We start from the raw sequence: 21,910 nt of genomic DNA on the forward strand, positions 1-21,910 counted from the left end.
GGTAGGTGGACAGAACCTTGAGTAGAGAAAGCAGTGCCCTATACATCTCTGACCGAGCTGGAAAGGTGCTTAGGTAGTTCTTTCAGCTTTCATGTGAGTGAGTGTTCTGTGTGTAAAATGGGGAGAAACAAACACAGCTACTGGTTCTTCCCTTGTGCGCTAAGATGCTGTTTTAGACTCTTCATTACTCAGGCTCCTCTGATGAAACAGGCTGTATAAATGCTTGCTGTGGTGTCTTAAGGGTTTATCGTCTTTTTTTTTTTTTAAGTTCTATTTCAGTTGGTTGAGGTGTAGGAATTTGTCTCAAAGGAATTTGCTATTAAAAAAAAAAATTATTTATTTGACTGCTCCAGGCTTAAGTTGTGGCATGTGGGATCTAGTTCCCTGACCAGGTATTGAACCCAGGCACCCTGCATTGGGAGCCTGGAGTCTTAACCACTGGACAACCAGGTAAGTACCAAGGGTTCATCATCGTAACCAACTAAAAATAAGAAAAAGGATCTAGACCTTGTTTTCTAGCCTTGAGTTTTCCTTTAGTATTCAGGTTTTTAAAAGTTCTTTTCCCTTGTAGTTTATATTTGGATATGTTATTCTATATTGCTTGTTCTTGTGTTAATAAAGGGAAGTTTGTACAGACCTTTTGGAATACAGACTTTTAAAAAAATTCAAGGAAAATGATTTCTGTTCAGTTGCTTTGTGGATGAATTCTTAGGCAATTCTTAACTGCTTTACGAAATGAGACTCTTATGTCTGTTTTGTTTTCCAAGATCATAACATTTTACCATCTGTCTTTGCCCCAGAAATGTATGGATATTGACATACTTAGACACTAAGTTGCCTTCAGAGTCAGGGTTAGTAGCTAATCTGTAGAATAATGAAAAGAAGATAGTTTCTGAGGCAGGATAGGAGTTGATTTGAAGAGGCCGCATCTTCCACTTATTTTTCAGAAATGGGCTTTGTATACTTCTGTATGAGTCTGTAGACCCAGGGTTGGCAGGCTTTTTTGGTCAAGAGCCAGATAGTTTTATTTTAGGCTCATTTTAGGCTTTGCTGGCAGAACTGGCTGCAGACAATGCTAAACAATGGGTCTGGGTTTGTTCCAATAAAACTTTATTTATAACCCTGAAATTTGAATTTCATATAATTTTTACATGTCACAAAGTATTCTTTTATTGATATTTTAATAATTTCACAGTGTAATAACCATTCTTAGCTTGTAGGACATACCGAGCTGGGGACAGTCTAGATTTAGACTCAGTTTTTAAGTTTTTAGATTAACAGCCATTCTGTTGACTCAGCTGGTAAAGAATCCTCCTGCAATGAGGGAGACCTGGGTTCAGTCCCTGGATTGGGAAGATCCCCTGGAGAAGGGAAAGGCTACCAACTCCAGTATTCTGGCTTAGAGAATTCCATGACAGTCCATGGGTCGCAAAGAGTTGGACATGACTGAGCGACTTCACTTCACTACCTTTCATAAAATATCCTTCCTTCTTCATGGATACTTGAGAAACTGAGTGGATAGAGTGACTTATTACACCCTATTTTTAAAAGAGAGACATCTTTTTCCACATAAATACTTAAGTTTTACCGATTATCATGTAGAAATTTAAAAAGTAAACTAGCTAAACCCTAATATGTAAGAAACTGTTTCTTTCCTGACAACTTCAGAAATATTAGTGTTTAAAATGTCTCATATGTAGGATCTCAAGTATGTTGAGCTAACACATATATTGTTGTTCAGTCGCTAAGTCCTGTCCAACTCTTTGTGGCTGCATGGACTGCAGCACGCCAGGCTTCCCTACTCTTTAGTATCTCCCGGAGTTTGCTCCGACTCATGTCCATTGGGTCAGTGATGCCATCCAACCATGAAGTCTGTTAGGACAGGCTCGTTCACTTTTATCAACTGATAAATAATTTACTTGTTGACAGAAGTGTGCGTTTTAGTTTTGGGTTTTTTTTTTTTTTAAGATTGATTTATTTTTGCTGGGTCTTTGTTGTTGTGGGCTTTCCCTAGTGGCGGCGAGCCGGGGCCACTCTCTAGCTGCGGTGTGAAGGCCTCTCACTGTGGTGGCTTCTCTTGCTTGGAGCGCAGGCTCGAGGGCATGCGGGCTTCAGTAGTTGGAGCACGTGGGCTCAGCAGCTGTGGCCCGTGGGCTTAGTTCCCTGCAGCATGTGGGTTTCCCTGGACCAGGGATCACAGCCGTGTCCCCTGCATCGTCAGGTGGGTTCTTAACCACTGGACCATCAGGGCAGCTCTTTTAGTTGTTTTATGTAATTAAAATTAAATAGGAATATCAGGTATTAGACCCTGAGTGCCTGTTTCTGAAGAGGAGGACTGTGTGTGTGTTTGATTTTGCACATATTGTATCCTCAACTCCTGACACAACCTTTAGAATACAGAAGGCTGCCTGGAGCCTGGCAGGCTACAGTCCATGGGGGTCACAGAGTCCATCTCGACTGAGCGACTTAGCACAGGCACCTAGTACGCGTTTTACTTAATCTACAGAAATACCTTGGAAGGCAGTGCATGGAACCCCAGTAATTAGGGTTACATGGTGCTTTAGACATGTGCAGTGTCTACCGTGCCAGGGATTCTATATGCATCAGCTCAACAGCAGTGCTGTCTGATGGAAGTATAATACGAGCCATGTGTGTCATTAAAAATGCCTAGTAGTCACACTTGAAAAAGTAAGAAGAAACTGGTTGAATTAAATAATTTACATAACCCAGTATATTCATAATATCATTTCAACCTGTCATCAGTATAAAAAACAATCTGAGATATCCTCTTTTTTTTTTTTTCTGTAGAGTCCTCAAAATCAGGTGTGTAGTGTACATTTCTAGCACATCTCGATTCAGATACTAAATTTTCCTTGGAAATACTTGATCTGCATTCAGAGTTCATAGAATTGAAAAAATAAATCCACATGCCCAAGACATTACAAAAACATACTAAAAGGCACTTTAATTTTTAAATTTATATGTTATTAATTAAAATGAAGTAAAATAAAAAATCCACTTCCTCAGTCACACCAGCCGCATTTCAAGTGCTCAGAAGCCACCTGGCTGGTGGCTGCCATGCTGGACGCACAGAGTTGAAGGGTAATGTTAGGCGCTGACTTAGAGATGAAGATGAGTCTCAGGTAGGTAACACCTTGTCTAAGCTGACACTGCGTAGTGAGGAGCAGAACTGAGACATAGTCAAGAAACAAAATTTAACGCACGATTGTGATCTGAAGAGATTTCACTGGATTTGATTAAAAACAGCAAGTGATAATATTTATAGAATCAAATCTATAGAGTATTTGAAGGAGGAACTAGTCATGCTGTGGAGAAACACTGGGTAGAATCTCTCTTTGGGTTTTTTGGCCCATTTCTTTCTAAAAACAGTTATTTCTGGGCATTGACAACTTAAAGCAGAAAAGTGACGTGGTCAAATTTGTGTCTCAGGAGGCTCCTCTCGCTGCAGTTTGGAAGGTGGATTTGGAAGAGGATAGAACTGGAGGAATCTACTCAAGTGAATGTACAAACCTCATGAGGGATTGTAATATTGGTCAGAGAAGGGAAGTCACCATCCCATGCTGACACGTGGACACTTGCCACTGGCCGGAAGGAGCATGTGGCAAGTAGGGTGACAGTGTCTCTGGCAAGGACCAGCTGGTGGCCACCCACCATCCTCCCTGGCTGACATTGCTCAGAGAATTCCTATGGACTGGATTGCCACTTCCAGAGGTGCAACCCAGAGGCAATCAGGTTTACCCAAAGAACTGAGGGAGTGATTAGAACGAGAGTTACTCACTTAAACTGAGAACTCTGACTGCCAGGTGGAGACGAGGGCTGGTGTCGTCCGTGGCCAGCACAGTCTCAGCCGGATCCTCCTGGAAAGCCAGAGTGCAGATCATGAGGTTGATCGCAGACCCCTGGCAGAGGGGTTGGGGGTGCTGGCGGTGTGAGCCGGGGTGGTCCTGAGGGGTGCCTCCCCTCCGCCCCCACAGTGACTGGAGCTGCCAGTCCCTGCACAGTTGCTGGGGGCACTGCCAGCTCTCCCTGTCCCTGCCGGCTCAGCACCCTGCCTCTCTGATTAACATAACCTTTCAAAATCTGTTTATATTGATTAAGCTATTGCTGATTCTTGATCTTTAGGTAATTGTACATGTCTGATTTTGTCTAATGTTTGTTACTTTTACCAGAATGTATTCAAAGATGAGGAGGTATTCAGCTTGGTAGTGTTCTTTATGTTTTTCTCACATTATCAGCATGAAAATCAAAGGTTGGCTATTGAGTATTTATGGCCAGAATAAATCTTACATCTCTTGTTGTATTTCCTAGGCTTGGATTAAAGTGATTAGTTAGAGTTGAAAAAAAAAAGATTTAGAGGATCATATTTACTTAGGAACCATTAGAACATGACTTGTAAAGAATTTATCAAATTCATGGTAAGGGGTGATTATTAGCAAAGGTTCATTTTTAGACAAAAAAGGTATCAGAAAATTCAGTGTTTTTGAACAAAGTGTTAATTAAGTTGCTTCAACAGACATCTTTTCTCCCCTCTACCTACTCCTGTGCTCAAAATTTGGAATTTGATAGGATTTTTCCAAATCCTAAGTGTACAATTCAGCCTTTATATCACTTAAGTCATTCATTCACTTATTTACTTGTTCAATCAACAGACATTAAGTTCTTGTTTTATGGATGAGATGAATGAGACATAATCCTTACCCTGCAGAGAGCTTGCAGTTGAGAATGACCCCTGTCAAGACGGATTGACAGATAATTAGGTTATATATATAAATAGGTTATAGGTGGTATGTTGGGGTTATAGGTGAAAGTGTGGGGAGGGGGGTGCATTTTACCTGCAGTTTCAGGAAAAATAGATCATGTTCCAGCTAAGACTTAACGATGGCTAGGTCTTCACCAGGTGGGCGATGATTCCCTCAGGGAGGGGACAGCGTGGGGAAGTCTCTGGATAAGAAGCATGCTCAGCCTCATGAGAGGTGATGTGCTTGCATATCATGTCAAGGAGTTAAGACTTCATTCCAGGCAAATTAGCTCTTATGTCTAGTTAGGACATCTGAGCTCTGGTGTGCCATCATTGAGGTGGCATATGAAAGCCAGAGCTTAAAAATGACGAGATAGGGTGTGAGAAGTGACTGTCACCTTTTCCCCACAACACTTCCACGCTGCCCTGTGCCTCTCTCGTGCTGGTCCACTAGGCCTGACCCACACGCAGGACAGTGCCCTGGTGTAGCCGTCCAGCCCTTAACTGATAGGTGAATGCCTCTGAGCCTCACTTTCTGAAGTGTGAAATGTAGATAATTATACTTATATTCACGCGCCTCATAGGACTTCTTAATATTTATAGCTGCAAAATACTTTGCAGTCATTTTTATTAATAGTTACCAGATGTGTCGTAAGGATTAATGAACTTATGATCTGAAATGTTTTGAGCTCTCGAAATAGGCAGCCGCTTGCATGGGGGCTATGCAGAGGAGCATTAAAATGCAAACAGTACCATTTGGAAATGTGAGCCCTTCTGTGTGAAGGACAGATGACAACTGAAGAGTTCAGCACACTCTGGAGGTATTTTTGGTGCCCGTAGTAAGGTTGCTGAATTCACCGGAGGCCATCGCCCTCAGAAAGCGGGTGCGCCCTCCTGGTTGGGCACGCGCGTGGGAGTGTGGCACCGACATGTGCTCCCTCTGCAGCTGCGTCCCGCTCGCCCTGTCTCCCGATCTTCCCAGGTGCCGTCTCTCACTCTCGCCCCTGGTTGTCTCCAGGTGTTCGCTGGCCGCCTTCCTATCTCTGAATTCTCCTGTTTCCTTTTCCTCTTATCATCCAAATTCAGTCTCTTACATTTCTGGTGCTCTGCCGAACCGTTGATGCAACTGCTTAATTGATTTCTCCAAATTTTCTGTCTCCTCCTTCAGGGATGATCTTCTGTAAGCCTAGTTCTTAGCACCACTTCATTCGATTCCTTTGCTAGCTCTTTGTTGCCTGTGAAAATCCACCATAAGCTCACACGGCCTCCTCCGCACGCCCTGACCTCCTTTCCCTCTGCCCAAGTCTGGTCACTCCAGATCCTTCCCTCTCTTGAAGACCTCCTGGAAGGTTGAGAAGCTTTTCCCGGGCAGGGAAGTGAGAGGAGGGAGCCTCCAGACAGGGCAGCCTGCCTTTGTCATGCCACTCTTCATGGGTCGCCAGGCCCCCCAAGGAGCCACTGTGTCTTCAAGGTCTGTGTCCAGGTGGAGTCACCCCCACGGAGGTGTTCTCGATCTGGTCCCTGGATAACCCCTTCCTCCTCCACGTCTTCTCTGCTTGGAAACTTTCATTCCGATACCTGTCATCTTCCTTGATGTTTTCATTTTTTGCATACGCATCCTTCCCCCAGACTGGATTGCTGCCTTGTTAAGAGGGATCCCCTGTCCTTCTGGTCTTCATATTCCCACAGCACTATTGCAGCTCTTTGTGCACCTGAGACCTGAGTCCTTACTTCTTTTTTTCTGTTTTAAGTATTTAAAATATTTTAAAGTTATTTACTTATTTTTGGGGGGAGGCTGTGCTGGATCTTCAGTGCTATATTCCGGCTTCCTCTAGTTCCGGTGAGTAGGAGCTACTCGCTGGTTGAGGCGCACGGGCTTCTCATTAGCACGTCTTCTCTTGTCGCAGAGCACAGGCTCTAGAGCACAGGCTCGGCAGTGTGGTACAGCAGCTCAGTTGCTCCGAGGCATGTGGAGTCTTCCTGGACCAGGGATTGCACCCATGTCCCCTCATTAGCAGGTGGATTCTTAACCACTGGACCACCAGGGAAGTCCCTGAGTCCTTGTTGAGCTGAAGGAGAGCCCCACTAAAGCAGAGCCCCAGTTAAGTTTGTCATGCAGGGCAGTATTGTGGGGAAATTTGAAATCCACAAAAATAGAGTGAATACTGTGGTGGATCCCTATGCATTCGTCACCCAGCTTCCATGAAAACTAGTCTGTGGCCAGTCCTGTGGTCTGTGTCTGTGCCCCCAGCCTCTTGAGCATGTCCTCTGCTGGAGAACAGTCTGCTGTGATGCTCTTTCATCCAGAGCTGCTGTCCGGCAGCCTTTCCTAGGAGGGGGGCACCATGAAGTGCCTAGTGTGTGAAGCGGAGAAGTAGGTGTGGCTGGAGTACCTGAGTTTGCACTCAGGACCCACTTAGACCTGATGTGATCTTATTGTTGACACAGGTTCCAGCCATTTCAGGTGTATCTAGGGGTTGGGCGGGTGTCTCTACAGAGCAGATCTGTTGCCTGATCAAGAAGTATAAGTGTTAGTTGCTCAGTCATGTCTGACTCTCTCTGATCGCATGGACTGTAGCCCGCCAGGCTGCTCTGTCCATGGACTTCTCCAGGCAAGAATACTGGAGTAGGTTGCCATGTCCTTCTCCAGGGGAAATCCTGACCCAGGGATCGAACCCAGGTCTCCTGCATTGCGGGCAGATTCATTACTGTTTGAGCTACTCGGGAAGAAGTGGTTGTGGCGGGGGGGTGGGGGTGGGGGAGGGTTGCAGAAAGAAGTGGTTGTGGAGAATGAAGGACGGTGCGGGGAAGCGTGAGGTCTTCAGCATAGAAGCCTGGAGCCACAAAGCTGGGGCCCTGTCCTCAGGAAGCCCTGTGGCTCCGCTGGATTCCAGTATTGCATCCCAGTCAAGCAGGTGCCTTCCCATTTACTGGATTTAAAAAAAATTATTCTGAATCACAAAGAAAAGTATATTTTTCTGTACCCCGTTTAGGAGGACACAGAAAAGGTTTCATCCTGGGTGGCTGTAGTTCCATCTTGGTGGGATTTTTACATTTTTGTGCTTTAAAGGAGAATGTTTCATCTCAATCTTGTCTGTTTTAAATAAGATATAACTGAAGAATGTAAGTATTTCGGGGTTCCAGCTTAACAAACTTTTTTTCTGCCCTTACTGAGAGAGATGGTCTGAACACCTTTCCATTCGTGGGGGGGCTTCGGACGCAGTGGGGAAAATGAAAATGAAGGTACTAGCCCCGGCACTGAAGGGACCGTAAGACAGAGTGGAGGGTGCATGCTTGAAACAGAGAATCCCTGACAGGAGGCCTGGGGCAGGCAAGATGTGCGACGGGAGCTGGGTGGGAGGCACGGGGGTCTTTCCTGGTCAAGGAGTTGAGGGAGAGGCTGGGGGGTTCAGGCCTTGCTGCTGGCAGGGCACCCTCCCTGGCTCTGTCCATTGTCTTTCCTAAACCCACGTCTGACCCTGGCTCTCCCGGCCTTTGCCCTGAGGCGCTCCCCAGTGTCTGCAGGGTAGAGCGTCTTCCCTTAGTTTATCCCCACGTCTGGCCAGCTGTTTGGCTGTATCTTCTGCCATGTCCTACTTCACTGTCTCTGGGCCTTTTTCTCAGATGCTGGTGCTGTTCCCGTACCCCTTAATTGCTTCTAGCTCCTTTTTCCCCGGAGAAGGCAATGGCACCCCACTCCAGTACTCTTGGCCTGGAAAATCCATGGATGGAGGAGCCTGATGGGCTGCAGTCCATGGGGTCGCTAAGAGTCGGACACGACTGAGCGACTTCACTTTGGCGTTTCACTTTCATGCATGGGAGAAGGAAATGGCAGCCCACTCCAGTGTGCTTGCCTGGAGAATCCCAGGGACAGCGAAGCCTGGTGGGCTGCTGTCTATGGGGTCGCACAGAGTCAGACACGACTGAAGAGACTTAGCAGCAGCAGCAGCAGCTTTCCCGCAGAGGCTGTCCCAGGGTACAATTGGCTGTAGCAGTACCTTTGCTAAAACGCAGCTGTTTGGTGTATGAATGTAGGTCGACACCCTTCTCAGTGGGCTGTTTTGTTCCAAATGGACTTTTCTCCCTTCAGTTAAGAGTCTGGGCTGCTAGAAAGTAAGCACAGCTTTGGGCGTCAGCCTTCATGCCTGCAGACTCTTGGGGAGTCATGACAGCAGAGGAGCCCTGGCACCCAGACACACCAGGGACCTGGGAGGAACCGGTTGCTCAGGGCTGGAGGAAGGGACCTGAAAAGGTTCCCAGACCAGGGAAACTAGATAGATCGAGGCACTGCATGGCAACAAACCCCGACACCCGGCTTTGACGCCTCCTGTGAAACGGGATTGAGGGTAGGTATTTGGCCCAGATGGAGCCCTCTTAGAGCCGAGCTTTCTAAGGTGACCTCCAGACCTGAGCTTTGGAGCAGGCAGGCCCAGGAGGTGACCAGACCTTGGTTGGGGAAATAAATGCAGAGCATGGTAGGCCCCAGGGTTCTCCAAGGTGGTCGCGTCTGCTCTGTGCCCACCTGCTGTTGTGAACACAGCAGCTGCCGACTCCTTCAGGGTTACCAGATCCTCCTCCCGACTTTTCTTTCTTCTAGTTTTTGTGTGGTTTTTAGCTCTCTGTTTTAACGAGCTGTTCCTTGAACCACACGTCCGTAAGGAACCGGCTCCGCTCATGTGATATCGCTTGTGCCCATCAATTCAGGCTCTCACCCCGTCATCCCTGCTCTGTTGTTGGCACCTGTCATTTGCCCGCCTCACTCTTGCACTGTTTCTGCAGCCAGTCTGCCTTCCACCGGCAGGTTGGTCTTCTTCACGTCCTGCCCCCTCTGCCCAGGACCTGTGGGGATCCTCGCCATTGCCCAGGAGCTTGGCTCAGACCCCAAAGCCTCTGTTCACATGCCTGTCCCTCTGTGCTCCAGCTACACTGGCGTCTATCCTCACCCCCCTCGCTGCCTGTGACGGCTCCGCCCACACTTCTCTGGACCAGGAATCTCCCTGGCTGGGCAAGGCTTAGTTTGTGCTCCACCTCCCCTGAAGCCTTTCCCGATCTTCCTGTCATGTCACATCTCTCTGTCAGGTCCTAAATGCTCCCATGTACAGATAATAAGTGATACTCAGCGTGCTCCGTCATGTCCGACTCTGCAACCCCCGGGACCGTAGCCTGCCAGGCTCCTCTGTCCCTGGGATTTCCCAGGCAAGAATATGGGAGTGGATTCCCATTTCCTTCTCCAGGGGATCTTCCCGACCCAGGGTTCAAACCCACGTCTCCTGCATTGGTAGGCGGGTTCTTTACCACTGAGCCATCCAGAGAGCTCCATGTACAGATACAGCCCTTGGCTAACACGTGCCGTGCGCAAGCGAAGAGAGCACCTGCACTCCTTACACGTCTGGTGTCGCTGGGCCACTGACTGCTCCTGGCTTTGTATGTTTCCGGCACAGCATCCCCACCCAGCCCCTGACAGCCCTGCCAGGCAGTGACTTGTCAGAATCCCTACAAGCTGTAGAGTTCCCTCTGGGTGGAAGGCTTCTCTGGTTCTGTCTGCCCTGCTCCCCCGAGCCCCGAGCCCACTCGCTCCCTTGTTTCCTCAGCCCGTGCCCCGAATCACGGTGCAGTCGGCCCTTCCGGATGTCGGGTCGCCCAGGATGGCCGAGGTGAGTTGGTCGGGCCGGGTGGTGCCTTCTCTGTGGCTGTCCCACATACAGTGGGTGGCCCCAATGCTGTAACTGTGGAGTCCACACCCGTGGCTTTTAATTTTAGCATTCCCATCTCGATAATGAACTATAATGTAGGTCACTGTCTTCCCCCTCTCTGTTTTGCTTGTTACACTTTTCTATTTTCAACTTGTTAATCATATGATTGCTAAACTCCTAGGTGCTTGACTGCTAATGTAGTCTGCTGTTTTAATAGCCCACTGCTAGGCAGAGGTGATTTCTATAAACAGAACCATCTCCTTATCCCAAGTGTTGGCTTAATTCTCAGTTTTACATTTTATTCTGATTCATGATATCAGCGTGAAAAGACTGACGCTAAGCTGGGGGAGAAAATCATCTCTTATGATCTCCCACAGATGAACAGCACTTCTCATCTTATGAATAGCAAATCTATTTTCTCCCACTGTGCCGTTCATCCTCTGAGGAGATGCTGTGTCTTCCATAGGAAGTTTTTTATTTATTAAAACAGGAGCTGCTGCTGCTAAGTCGCTTCAGTCGTGTCCGACTCTATGCGACCCCATAGACGGCAGACCACCAGGCTCCTCCGTCCCTGGGATTCTCTAGGGAGGAACACTGGAGTGGGTTGCCATTTCTTTCTCCAATGCATGAAAGTGAAAAGTGAAAGTGAAGTCGTTCAGTCGTGTCTGACTCTTAGCGACCCCATGGACTGAAGCCTACCAGGTGCCTCCGTCCATGGGATTTTCAAGGCAAGAGTACTGGAGTGGGTTGCCATTGCCTTCTCCGAAAACAGGAGCAAAAGAGGCCAAATAATTGAAAGATAATTCAGATATCCAAGAGTTCACTCCTTTCTGCACGGCCCATTTCAATCCTAGGTGTTCACAAATTTAACCAAAGGTAGAGCTGCCCCCGCCCCAGCCCCCGTGAGTTGGGTTGATGATTTCTCAAGGCAGATCTGGGTGGGACTCCCAGGCCAGTGGGGCAAAGGGAGACCCTTACACAAGGGTGCTTCCCTGCGGGCTTGCTCAGATCCAGGTTTTCCGGTAGCCTTAGGAATGTCTGTGCTAAACTGTGACCCAGAGAGGCAGGGAGATTCCCACTCACATAGCAACTCCAATTGAGTGGGAACCCACAGTGCCAAAGCGGAAGGATCAGAGCTGCGCTTGGCTCAGCGTGAAAGAACCAAGAACCGGGGTAATCAGAGCTCACCTTCTGCACCACCCCCCAACTCTTCCTCCCCACTACCCTCCCCAACCATCTCCTCTTTCCTGTTGCTGTGGATCTGACCTCTGATCCCCAGCTTTTCCCTTACTGGAGGCTTTGGGTGAATAGCCTCTCTGGGCCTCGTCGTAAAGTAAGTCCTTCCTGGCCCGCATCAGAGGACACAGTGAAAACTGATGGGGTAGAAGCTGATGGGGCTCTGAGGCACTGTCCCTGGGCCGTCCACTCCTCAGGACTAAGTCTTTCCTTCAGCAGATCCTGCAACTGGGGGGGACGGCCTTATCCCCAGGGAGTAGGGAACTGCAGACTATGTCAGAACCGTGGTTACTGTTCAGATTTCAGAGTCTCCTAAATTTTGCTTGTGTATTCTTCCCTGCCTGGTCAGTGAGATTAAAAATAGAATAGAAAAGGATAAATAAAACATGTACAAGTTGCGAAAGAAAAATGATTGAAGGATTGCCTCATCTTTTAGAGTATTTATGCTGGTGACAGTTATTGATCTACTGGATTTAGTAAATTTTGCAGCCCAGAGATCCATCACAAAAGTGGGTTGTTAATCTCAAGAGGTGCCGTTAATTTCGTACCCTGAGAGTGTGCCTTGTGGGGGGAGGAGGGCCCCCGGAGACAGGAATATAAATGGCGATTCACGTGAAAATGCATGATTTATCAACCTGCTGAGTTAAGCCAAGTAACTGTAAGAGACTTATAGATCTCAGCTGTTTCCCAGTTCAAATAAATCCTGTATTTCAAATGGAAAATGGCCATTCCTGTAAGATAAATAATCTTTCCGTAAATATTGAGAACATATTTCTTTTTTTGAGCAGCACCCTTCTCGCCCCACAGCCCGCTTCCCACTCCGTCTCCCATTCCCTGTCAATGTGCACCGGGAACAGAAAGATAATCTGCTGCCTTCTCCGGTGGCTGCAGTTATCACGGCAGGAACACCCGAGAGCACGGCGGGGCCGTGGAGCTCTGCTGGAGTGACTCAGACCCAGGGCTAAGAGGCGGGGAGCCCAACGCAGCTCCGGCCTCACTCAGCCCTGCTCACCGGGCTGGCTGCTCCTCGGCCCACGAGTCTCCAGATCGGAGACCCTGATGCGGGCCGTGGGACCAGCCTTGAGCAGCGTCTCAAAAGACAGCCTCTCGGGAAGGGGACAGCCTACAGGCAACCTCTGTCCCTCCTCTTCCCCTGCCTCCTGCCCCACAGGCCCCACGGTTGTTGCTTCCTGCCGAGCTGTGCTCTGGCTCGTCCGGATCCCTCGCTGAGGCCACCGTTTCAGTTCTGCAGGAGCAGCGTGCTCTGCTGGCCTCCAGTGATCCTCTCAGCCTCCCCAGGAAGTTGGTGCTGGACGGGGGCGGTGGGTGGGGGGGGTCCATTCCCGAGAGAGGAGCTCCGGGCCTGAGTGCAGGAGGTGTAAGAGGGAGTCCGGCATTCACATGCACCATGCTTTATGTGAAGGCTCTCCTGCCCGACTTGTACCACACTGCCCAGCTGCCGCCCCGCGTCATCGTTCCCACCACGAGGCAGGCGTGTCCCACAGTTAACTCCGCCCCGACCCTGTCTACCTGGTGACAGTATCCGATCCCCGCAGCTTGAGGGCTCTGCCCCACAAGACTGCCCCCACTTCAGATGCCAAGTCCTGCGGGGTCCAGACCAGAGGATCCCTTGACCCCTCCCTCAGGTTCAGTGAATTTGCTGGAGCGAACTCAAGAGAAGTATTTTACGTACTAGGCTATCAGTTTATTAGGGATGTAATATAGGAGCAGCCAGGTGGGAGAGACCTGCAGGGGAAGGGCAGGGCGCTGCCGTGCTCTCTGGGCACGGTGCTCTGCCCCCATTGCCACATGTTCTCCTGCCCAGAAGCTCTCCAAACCCCGTTCTTGTAGGGGTTTTGTGGAGGTCATTACATAGGCATGGTTGATTAAAGTGTTGGCCACTGCTGAGTGAGTCAGCCTCCAGCCCCTTCCCAGAGGTCAGGGATGGGATGGAAACTTACACCCTTCTAGTCATGTGATTGGTCCCCTTGGCAACCAGCCCCTCCTTGGGAGTTTTCCAAAAGTCACCCCCCTTAACATAAACTTAGATGTGGTCGTAAGGGGCTTGTTAGGAGTATCAGGAAACCTTTATAGCATTTGGGAAACCCCAGGGGTTTTAGGAGTTCTGTACCAAAAAATAAGACATTTAAGACCAAATGTGTAATTCTTAACTAGAAACCATACTATCATAGGCAGCTATAGGAGCTGTGCCTTATGGAAGGGGGCGGCAATGAGGGGCACTCGGGGCTGCCTTGCTCAGCCCGGGTCAGGGCAGGGAGGGGCAGCAGTGGCTTGCAGACTGTTGGCCTCTGTTATCTGTGCTCAGAGGTTGCATGGAGAGGCTGATGTGGGAACCTTCCACCCTGCTGCAAGGCCACTCTAGTCCCACCATCAGAGCTGTCTGTCTCCAACGACAACAGGATTGGCCTTGAGGCTTTGGGGAGGAATGCCTAACTCTCAGCTCTCCCCTTTCCAGGCTCAGCAGGAGAATGGGGGGCTGCGCGTGGCCCCCAGCATGCCTGTGGCCTTGCCAGCCACCCCTGCGCCCAGGACCTGTGATGGGCCCCCGAGAGTGACACCCACCTCCCCGGCCCCTGAGGGTGGGGATGGGCCCCCCAGCCCCCTGAGCGAAGCCTCCAGCGGCTACTTCTCACACAGCGTCTCCACTGCCACCCTGTCAGACGCCTGTGGCCCGGGTCTGGATGCCATGGCCTCGACCCCTCCGGGTCCCGGCCTGGCCGCCCTCGAGCCCCCGGCCGCCTCGGTGGAGGGAAAGACAGCGGGCAGCGGGGCAGCCCTGGCCCCAGCCGGGGCGTCTGCAGAGAAGCAGAACCAGGCAGCGGGCCCGCCACCACCCAACCAGGCGAGCAGGAGCTACCCTGCCGCCCCGCAGAAGCCAGAGGACACCCAGCCCCAGGGGAAACCAGTGGCCGGCCCAGAGCCCGACGTCTCCAGGCCACCCCCGCCTTCAGACCCCCGGTTCCAGCCGCCCGCTCCCACCTCTCCGTTCAGGATCAAGAAGGTGCGGACTTCGGAGCTGAAGTCGTTCACGCGCATGCTTGGCGGGGACCCCGGTGGCCCCTTGGGGACAGCGGAGGACCCACTGGCCTCAAGGGACCTGGGGGACGGCAGTGCTGGGGCTCAGGCCCTGGGAAAGCTGGAAGTCTCCTCGGATTCTGAAGAAGCCAGTGAGGTCCCAGAGTGGCTCAAGGAAGGAGAATATGTGACTGTGGGCACCAACAAGACGGGCATCGTGAGATACGTGGGGCCCACCGATTTTCAGGAGGGCACCTGGGTTGGAGTGGAGCTGGACCTACCTTCAGGTGAGTGATGCTAGTTTGAGACAGGTGCTGCCCCCATGCCCACTGCAGTCTGGCCGAAAAGTGTGGTCGCTGCCAAGCACCTGCTGTATGCCCTTGGGCACATCGTTGACCTCTCTGAGCCCCGCAGTTGCCACTGTTCAAAATCAGGAATTTTCTCTAGATAAGGCTCTCCTAAGTGTTTTAAGAGTCAGATTCTCTCTTTTTTTAACCTGTAGAGATTTGTCAGAAACGTACGACAGTCATTGAAAGCTACTAAATATTAATTCGACAATGAATTTAAATTCTGGAGTTTAGTTTTTAGTCACAGAAACAGCTGCGTTTGAGCTGTCACGGCAGCTCTGTGTGCTGTGCTAGCTCAGGTTACAAACTCTGATGCCCGTGTGGAGGTTCAGATGCCTCAGGTGTTCCCCAGACACCCCCAGGCTCCTGGGCCCCCAGCAGGAGGATGGAAGGAGAGGTGAGTCTCCTGTATAGAACGGCTCGCCTCCAAGCCAAGACATCATCATTTGCAGAAAAACTGAGGGCAGGGCTTAAATAATTATTTTCCTGTTGTTTTTTAAAAATTGAGATACAGTTGATTTACAGTATTAGTTTCCAGGGTACAAACTGGTGATACAGATTTTTTATAGATTATACTCCATTTAAAGTTATTATAAAACACTGGCTGTGTTCCAGGTGCCGTATAATGTGTGCTTGTAGCCTATTTTATACGCAGTGGTTTGTGCCTCTTAATACCCTACGTCTGTCTTGCCCCTCCCGCTTCCCTTTCTCCAACGGGTGACCCTCAGTTTGTTCTCTGCACCTGCGAGTCTGCTTCTGTTTTGTTATAGTCCTTTATTTTTTCAGTTCCACATGTAAGAGATAACATACAGTATTTGTCTTTCTCTATCTTATTTCACTTAGCATAATGCCCTCTAGATCTAGCTACACTGTATATAGCAAATGGACTGCAGGTTTTTTTGTTTTTTGGAAATAGTTTGATTGCGATGCAGTTCACATAACAAAACATCCAGAAGTTTAAAGGGTACAGTTCAGTAGTTATTACTTATTTCCAGAGTTGTGCAACCTGATTTTACAATGGGTTTATTACCCCCCAAAAGAAGCAGTATGTCGATTAGCAAGACACTCACCTCCCCAAGCCCCAGGTAAACCATGAATCTATACTGGTTGTTGAAATTGATATGAAATGTCCTAATCTGGACTTGGATATTCACAGAGTCATAAAGGCCTGAGCTTCCGTGGCTGGCTTATCTCCCTTCTCGAGCTCCCCAGGCTCAGCCGGTCGCGGCCTGTCAGCGCTTCGTTCCTTTTTATGGCCCATGCGATCCCGTTGTAAGGATGCCCCGTGTGTTCATCCACTTGTCAGTTGATGGACATTTGGGTTGCTTCCACTTCTCAGCCATTGCGAGGGAGGCAGCGGGGAGTACTCATCTAGGTTTCCTGTGGACGTACTTTCTCTTGAGATACAGGGGGCTCTCTGCGTCCAACACGCTGTGCTCCGCCAGCCTTATTGCCTTTCTCCCCCCTGCCAGTGTGTCCCAGGGCGGGGCAGCCGTTCCCTGAGCGGAAGCTTGGTGGACACGTAGGCATCAGGGACCCACTCCTCGTCCCCCTGCCCTGTGCTGGCCTTCACCCTAAAGCATTTTCTATTTGCTTTTATGAAGGAAACATCTTCTCCCCACCTTGACACACCAGGGTGACAGCTCAGTAGCTGCTGCTGTTGAGTTTCTCAGTTGTGTCCTGCTGTTTGCGACCCCATGGACCATAGCCGCCAGGCTCCTCTGTCCATGGGAGTCTCCAGGCAAGAATACTGGAGTGGGTTTCCATTTCCTCCTCCAGGGGATCTTCCTGACCCAAAGGCTCAAACCCGAGTCTCCTGCGTGGCAGGTGGATTCTTTACCACTGAGCCGCCAGGGAAGCCCATTTCTCTAGCTTCAGTTTGGTAATTTGCCAGTTCCCATCCAATAGATTTAGAAAAAATAATCATTCTACCTTACGACCTCCTTGCTTGGTTTGCATTTTGACTGTCCAGACTGAAAACGGTCAGTGCCGAGGGGGAAGAGGGGTTCTGCTTTGGCACGTGGGCATCAGAAGTGGCATCTGAGGCCACAGGGATCTGTCTGCAGTGATCACCGGTGCTGCCTGGGAGGCACTGCCGGGGCCCCACACCTTCCACAGGGTGCAGCTCCTTGGGCGCACGGGGGTCCCCTGGGGCTGGGAGCCACCTGCATACCTTCCTCTCTTTCCGCAGGTAAGAATGACGGCTCCATCGGCGGGAAGCAGTACTTCAAGTGCAACCCTGGCTACGGGTTGCTGGTGAGGCCGGGCCGCGTGCGCAGGGCAGCAGGCGCGGGGCGGAGGCGCAGCGCGGGGCTCCGTCTGCAGGGCGCCCCCGAGCCCCGCAGGAGTGGCCCGCTCTCCAGCTCTGCCACCAACCTGGCCTCGCTGACGGCAGCGCTTGCCAAGACCGAGGGCACGGCGCTGCGGGCCGAGCGTGGCCACGGGAACCCCGAGAACCGCAAGTCCTGGGCCAGCTGAGCGGCGGGGCAGTTGCCTCCTATCCTTCCGGGGTGATGGGCAGAGGGCACTGGGCACCGGGCCCCTCCAAGCCTTTGCGGGGGCAGTCCTGGGGGCCCCTCCAGCCGCTCTCCCTGGAGACAGGCCAGGAATGCTTTTTGCACGGTGACGTGGGCTGGTGCCCTCCCACCCCTCACCCCCCCACCGTTTCACCCTCTCCCCAGGGGGTGAGGGCACATCTCAGCTGGACCTCAGGTGGAAGGTTTCAGAAGCCCAGAGTGAGGTCCCCGCTGTGTCCCTGGGCCTGGGCTGCCCACTCATGGCTGCTGTTGCTCTTTGTTCTATTCTGGTGACCCCGTTAACCTCTTAATTTAAGACATAATTGTTAACTAGTGCCTTTTCACTCCCATGGAGGTGGCCCCCAGCGCCTCAAGTCCTGGCTTGCACCCCAGTTACCCCAACACCCCCAAGTGCTGGCTCCTCTAAGTGCCTGGGCCCTGGGCCTGCCCGTTCTTTCCCTCTTTCTTTCCACAGGGTTTCTTAGGGGTGTCTTTGTGGGTGTTTCAGCATCTTTATACCTGGAAAGTTTTCTCTTTTTGCCATTTATTCCCTTAACAGAGTTCCTGGAATATATTTATTTGTATTTATTTTTTCAAAATCTAAAATTGTTTGCGAGCCACAATCATCCGCCCAGCACCAGTGCCCAGGGCCCACCTTGCACATCACTGGCCTCCATGACCGCTGTGGAACGGCCAGCCTGGTGCCTCACACGGGGGTCTTGGAGGGGCCAGAGGACACTCAGCTCCTCCCTGTGTCTTAAACACAGGCGCACAAGTGGCCTTACTCTCAGCTGACAGCAAAAACGGGAGGAGGTGGTGGTTGTGCTTCTGCATTCAGAGGCCTCACGGCCTTCCTTGGTGCAATTCGGGGTCTGGGAGGGTCCTTAGACCAGTTCAGCTTCATGGCAGTTCTGTGCCCTGATGCCTGCTCAGCCCAGGGCTGCAGCCTGGCGGGGTTCACCCCTGGGGACCTCTAGGAGCCATGGGCCAGACAGCCCTGGCCCTGAGCCCTTTTTCCATCAGTGCGTCTCAGATTACCAAGGTGGTGGTCAGTGGTGACGAACATTCGGCTGCCTTCCCTGCCTGTCCTCGCGGGAGCCACTGGGCCTGTGCTGTGAGCAAGATTTGGGGACACCGTGTAGTTGAGGGTGGAAGCTCGGAGCTGGAGTTTGCACACAACATTCTAGGCTGCCTTTTCAGTTCTCGTGTTTAGACTCTTAAAAATGATAGCCAGAAAGCTTGAAAAAAAAGAACAACAAAACTCGGTTGTCTAGGAACGTGAAGCCCCTCACTTGAAGGCGGCCCTGGTTCCACAGGAGGAGCTCGGATGAAGTGGCCTCCACGATCCGGCGTGCTGACGCCAAGGCACCTTCCTGTCACCTCTGGGACCGCAGGATAGGACAGAGCTGCGTGTAGGCTCTGCCGGCCATGGGCTCGCCCACCCAGAACAAGATCTCATTACCCCAAGCTGCCCTGGCCCTATTTAGAATGGGGGACAGGCCCGGGAGTCTAAGATCGCACCCCTTCATCTCAATAAATACTCCTAGCTTGGGACCTGGAAGGGTTCTCACAGTGAGCAGACTGAAACCAAGGAGAGTTACTGGTTTTTCCAGTGTGTGGGAGCCCCAGGCTCTGATTCCCCATCCCGGCTCTTTCTGTGTCCCCGAGAAGCAGCTCCCAGCCCACCTGGACCTCCGCCTGCCCAGGGCACAGCAGCCCGGCATGGAGTCTGCAGGTTTTAGTGACCTGGCCCGGTGTGCCCTTGCTCCCATCTGCTGCCCCAGCGGACAGCTGGCCGGGGGTTCTGGGGAGGGGTGGGGGGCTCCCCCTTGACAGCTGCCCTGACCCGGGCAGAAGGCATCTTCCTCATCCCTTGGGTGCAGCTCCCAGGCTGGTGGTTTGCCCTCTGCCACAAGAAACCTGTCTCCTTCGGGGCCAGGGCTGCCGGAGCCCCAGGTCTGCAGGGGGCCAGGGGTCCCATCTGTGGGGCCACCCCTGGCACTCCCTTCCTTATCCTCCACTGGTCTGCTGGGGGAACCTCTGCCAGGCAAGGTGTGTGCCTGAACTAAGTGCTCTTAACTCCGTGTCAGCTTTTCTACACAACCTCCTTCCCAGCATAGACGTTCGCCTTCAGACCTGTTTCCAGTGTGAGATCCTTCTCCATGGACACCCTCCTGTCCCTGGGAGGGCAGCCCTTGCTCCCAGAGCCCCCGTGAGCTGCCTGGGGGCAGAAAGTCGTGCACCCCACACTTGCAGAGACAATGTGGGGAACCAGAAAGTGGTTGGGGTGTTTGTGATCCTCATGGACGGAGCCCAGTACTTGCTGGGGCCCATCTGCCCTGCGACGGGCGTCACAACCTCGCAGAACCGGCCTGGGCTGGTCAGCTGGGGGACGAGGGGCTGCGCTCATTTTGTTGCTGGTTGAGCTAAAGTGGATGAGATGACAGCAGGGTTGCTGCCCTGAGCAGGTTTTTGGCTGGAGCTTGCGGGGCTGAGAGGAGCCTTGGGTGATGTGGGTCAGCTCCTTCCAACCCTGTTGTCCCGGGAGGCCTCAGGACCCCCTTCTCCTCCTGGGGCCTGCCTTTCAAACATCCCCAGTTCCCTCTGCCTGAGCGTCTCCCACCGGCCCTGCCCTGCACTCACCGGGGCCTGGCGTCCCTACCCAGTGAGGCAGCATCTCCTTAGAGCCCTTGGCCTCGTGCTGTTGGGACTGGCCGCAGCCCCCCTGTGTGCACAGGGGTGTGCACACCTGTGTGCAGAGGTGGTCCTTCCTCTCGTGAGGAAAACTCTGTTGCTGCTCTCAAGTCTGTAGCCCCCGGCTCGCCTGGGGTTTTCTCAGAATGAAGCGAGTTTGGGCCCATGCTTGTATTAGGAAGGCCATGTCACTGGTCATCCTGGTGAGCTGTCCTTGTGGCCAGGTCAACACGCAGGCTGCCCCAGGCACCCTCATTCGTCAGCACTGCTGGCAGGGCAGTGGCTGGCCTGGCTCTCCTGGCCCTGCTCTGGCCCTTGGGTGGCCTGGGACCCTTGAGGGCAGTGAGGGAGCTCTGGGAGAACACAGTGCGTTGTGGCGGCCTTGCTGTGTCCTCACAGCATGTGGGGACAGCTATCTTCGCACCCCCCTCACCCCCCGGACCACTCCCCACTTTGCTTCACGACCCCACATCGCCTTGGGTCGGTGTGTATGGCTGGAGCAGGCTCCTGGGATGCCCTGGCCCCTCTGTCGCTGTCGCCGGCTTCCTGGGGGCTTGCGGACTGTCCTCTTGTAGCTGGGGCAGGCAGCTCGCCCTGCCCCAGGCTGTCATGCTTCTTCTCGCTCCTCGATGCAGACTGATGTCAGCTTGTGAGTTGAAGGGCTGCAGTCCCTTCGCTGCAGGGCGAAGGGCTGCCCTGAGGTTTTTGGGGGTAGGGTGTGGCTGGAGAGTGTTTGGGTAGGAGGGAAGGGGGCCCCCTTCCCTCTGTCTTCTGTCCTCGACTTCCTGACAGACAGACCTCATTTTAAATGTCAGCCAATCAGGCCCTGGGATTTAGTAAGACAGCAGGAGTGGTGTGGGGCTCCAGGCTCCCCGAGGACAGTCAAGGCGGGGTGGGAGCCCTCCTGCTTTGCAGACCCCAGGGGACTGGGGTGGAGAGGCAGTGGGCGTGGCTGAGATGCCCAGAGGGAGCAGGAGGATGAGAAAGCCCAGCTGTGGGGCTGAGTAGGGTGGGCCAGGCTGGCATGAAGGGCCCTGTGTGCTTAGTGAGCTGTGAACAGCCCCTGAGGAGTCTGAAAGGCTTAAATGTTCAGCACACCCCCCGCCCCTTCCTTACTCTCCCTCCTCTTGGATTAAGCTCCCTTGTCTGTGAAACCATGGGGAGGTTTTCTGGGCTAAGATGAGCCGCCCTTGACGGAGGCCTGCCTGTGCTCACAACCTCTCTACCTCCCAGGGTCACCGCTCCGTCTGTCTGTCTGTTACTCCTCACCTCCAGGACAGGTTGTGCAGCCTGAGACCCCACCCCCATTTTCCTGTGTGCACCCTTCTCGGAGGAACCCTTCGTCCTTCTGCGTGCTGCTCGTTAATCGTGTCGGGGGCATTTGGGAGCCTTTGTTCGTGTGGAGTTCTGTAAATACGATGGGTTCACACAAGGAAGTGACTTTGATTGGGGGGTTGTTGATTTCCTACACGTGAAATGGGAGTTAAGAAAAACCCAAAGACTCTGTAATGACCTGTAAAGACTTAATGATTTGTATTGTATAGTGAACTAAACGTCTGTAATTTTGTACCTTATATGCCTTCCCACCATATGACCAACAGCCTCTAAATAAAACCAGATGATCTCCTG

At 51.9% G+C, this 21,910-nt stretch overlaps 1 protein-coding gene across 6 annotated transcripts in view; it reads left to right on the forward strand.

The window, feature by feature from the left end:
• The window catches only part of KIF13B (kinesin family member 13B), a 209,474-nt gene extending 187,564 nt beyond the window's left edge, over nucleotides 1-21,910 (forward strand). For 4 of the 6 annotated variants that reach the window (XM_086414759.1, XM_086414761.1, XM_086414762.1 and 1 more), the window contains 3 exons: nucleotides 10,351-10,413; nucleotides 14,165-15,011; nucleotides 17,263-21,910. In XM_086414759.1, coding sequence (XP_086270885.1) covers nucleotides 10,351-10,413; nucleotides 14,165-15,011; nucleotides 17,263-17,549 — 1,197 coding nt within the window. In that variant the 3' untranslated portion in view covers nucleotides 17,550-21,910. The remainder of the gene's footprint in view (nucleotides 1-10,350; nucleotides 10,414-14,164; nucleotides 15,012-17,262) is intronic. The other 2 variants (XM_086414760.1, XM_086414763.1) reach the window with 2 other exon arrangements.

Source organism: Bos grunniens, chromosome 8 (assembly GCF_055505025.1).
Source record: "Bos grunniens cultivar Pamir isolate PY7600 chromosome 8, Bosgru_T2T1.0, whole genome shotgun sequence".
NCBI classification, from domain to species: Eukaryota; Metazoa; Chordata; class Mammalia; order Artiodactyla; family Bovidae; genus Bos; species Bos grunniens.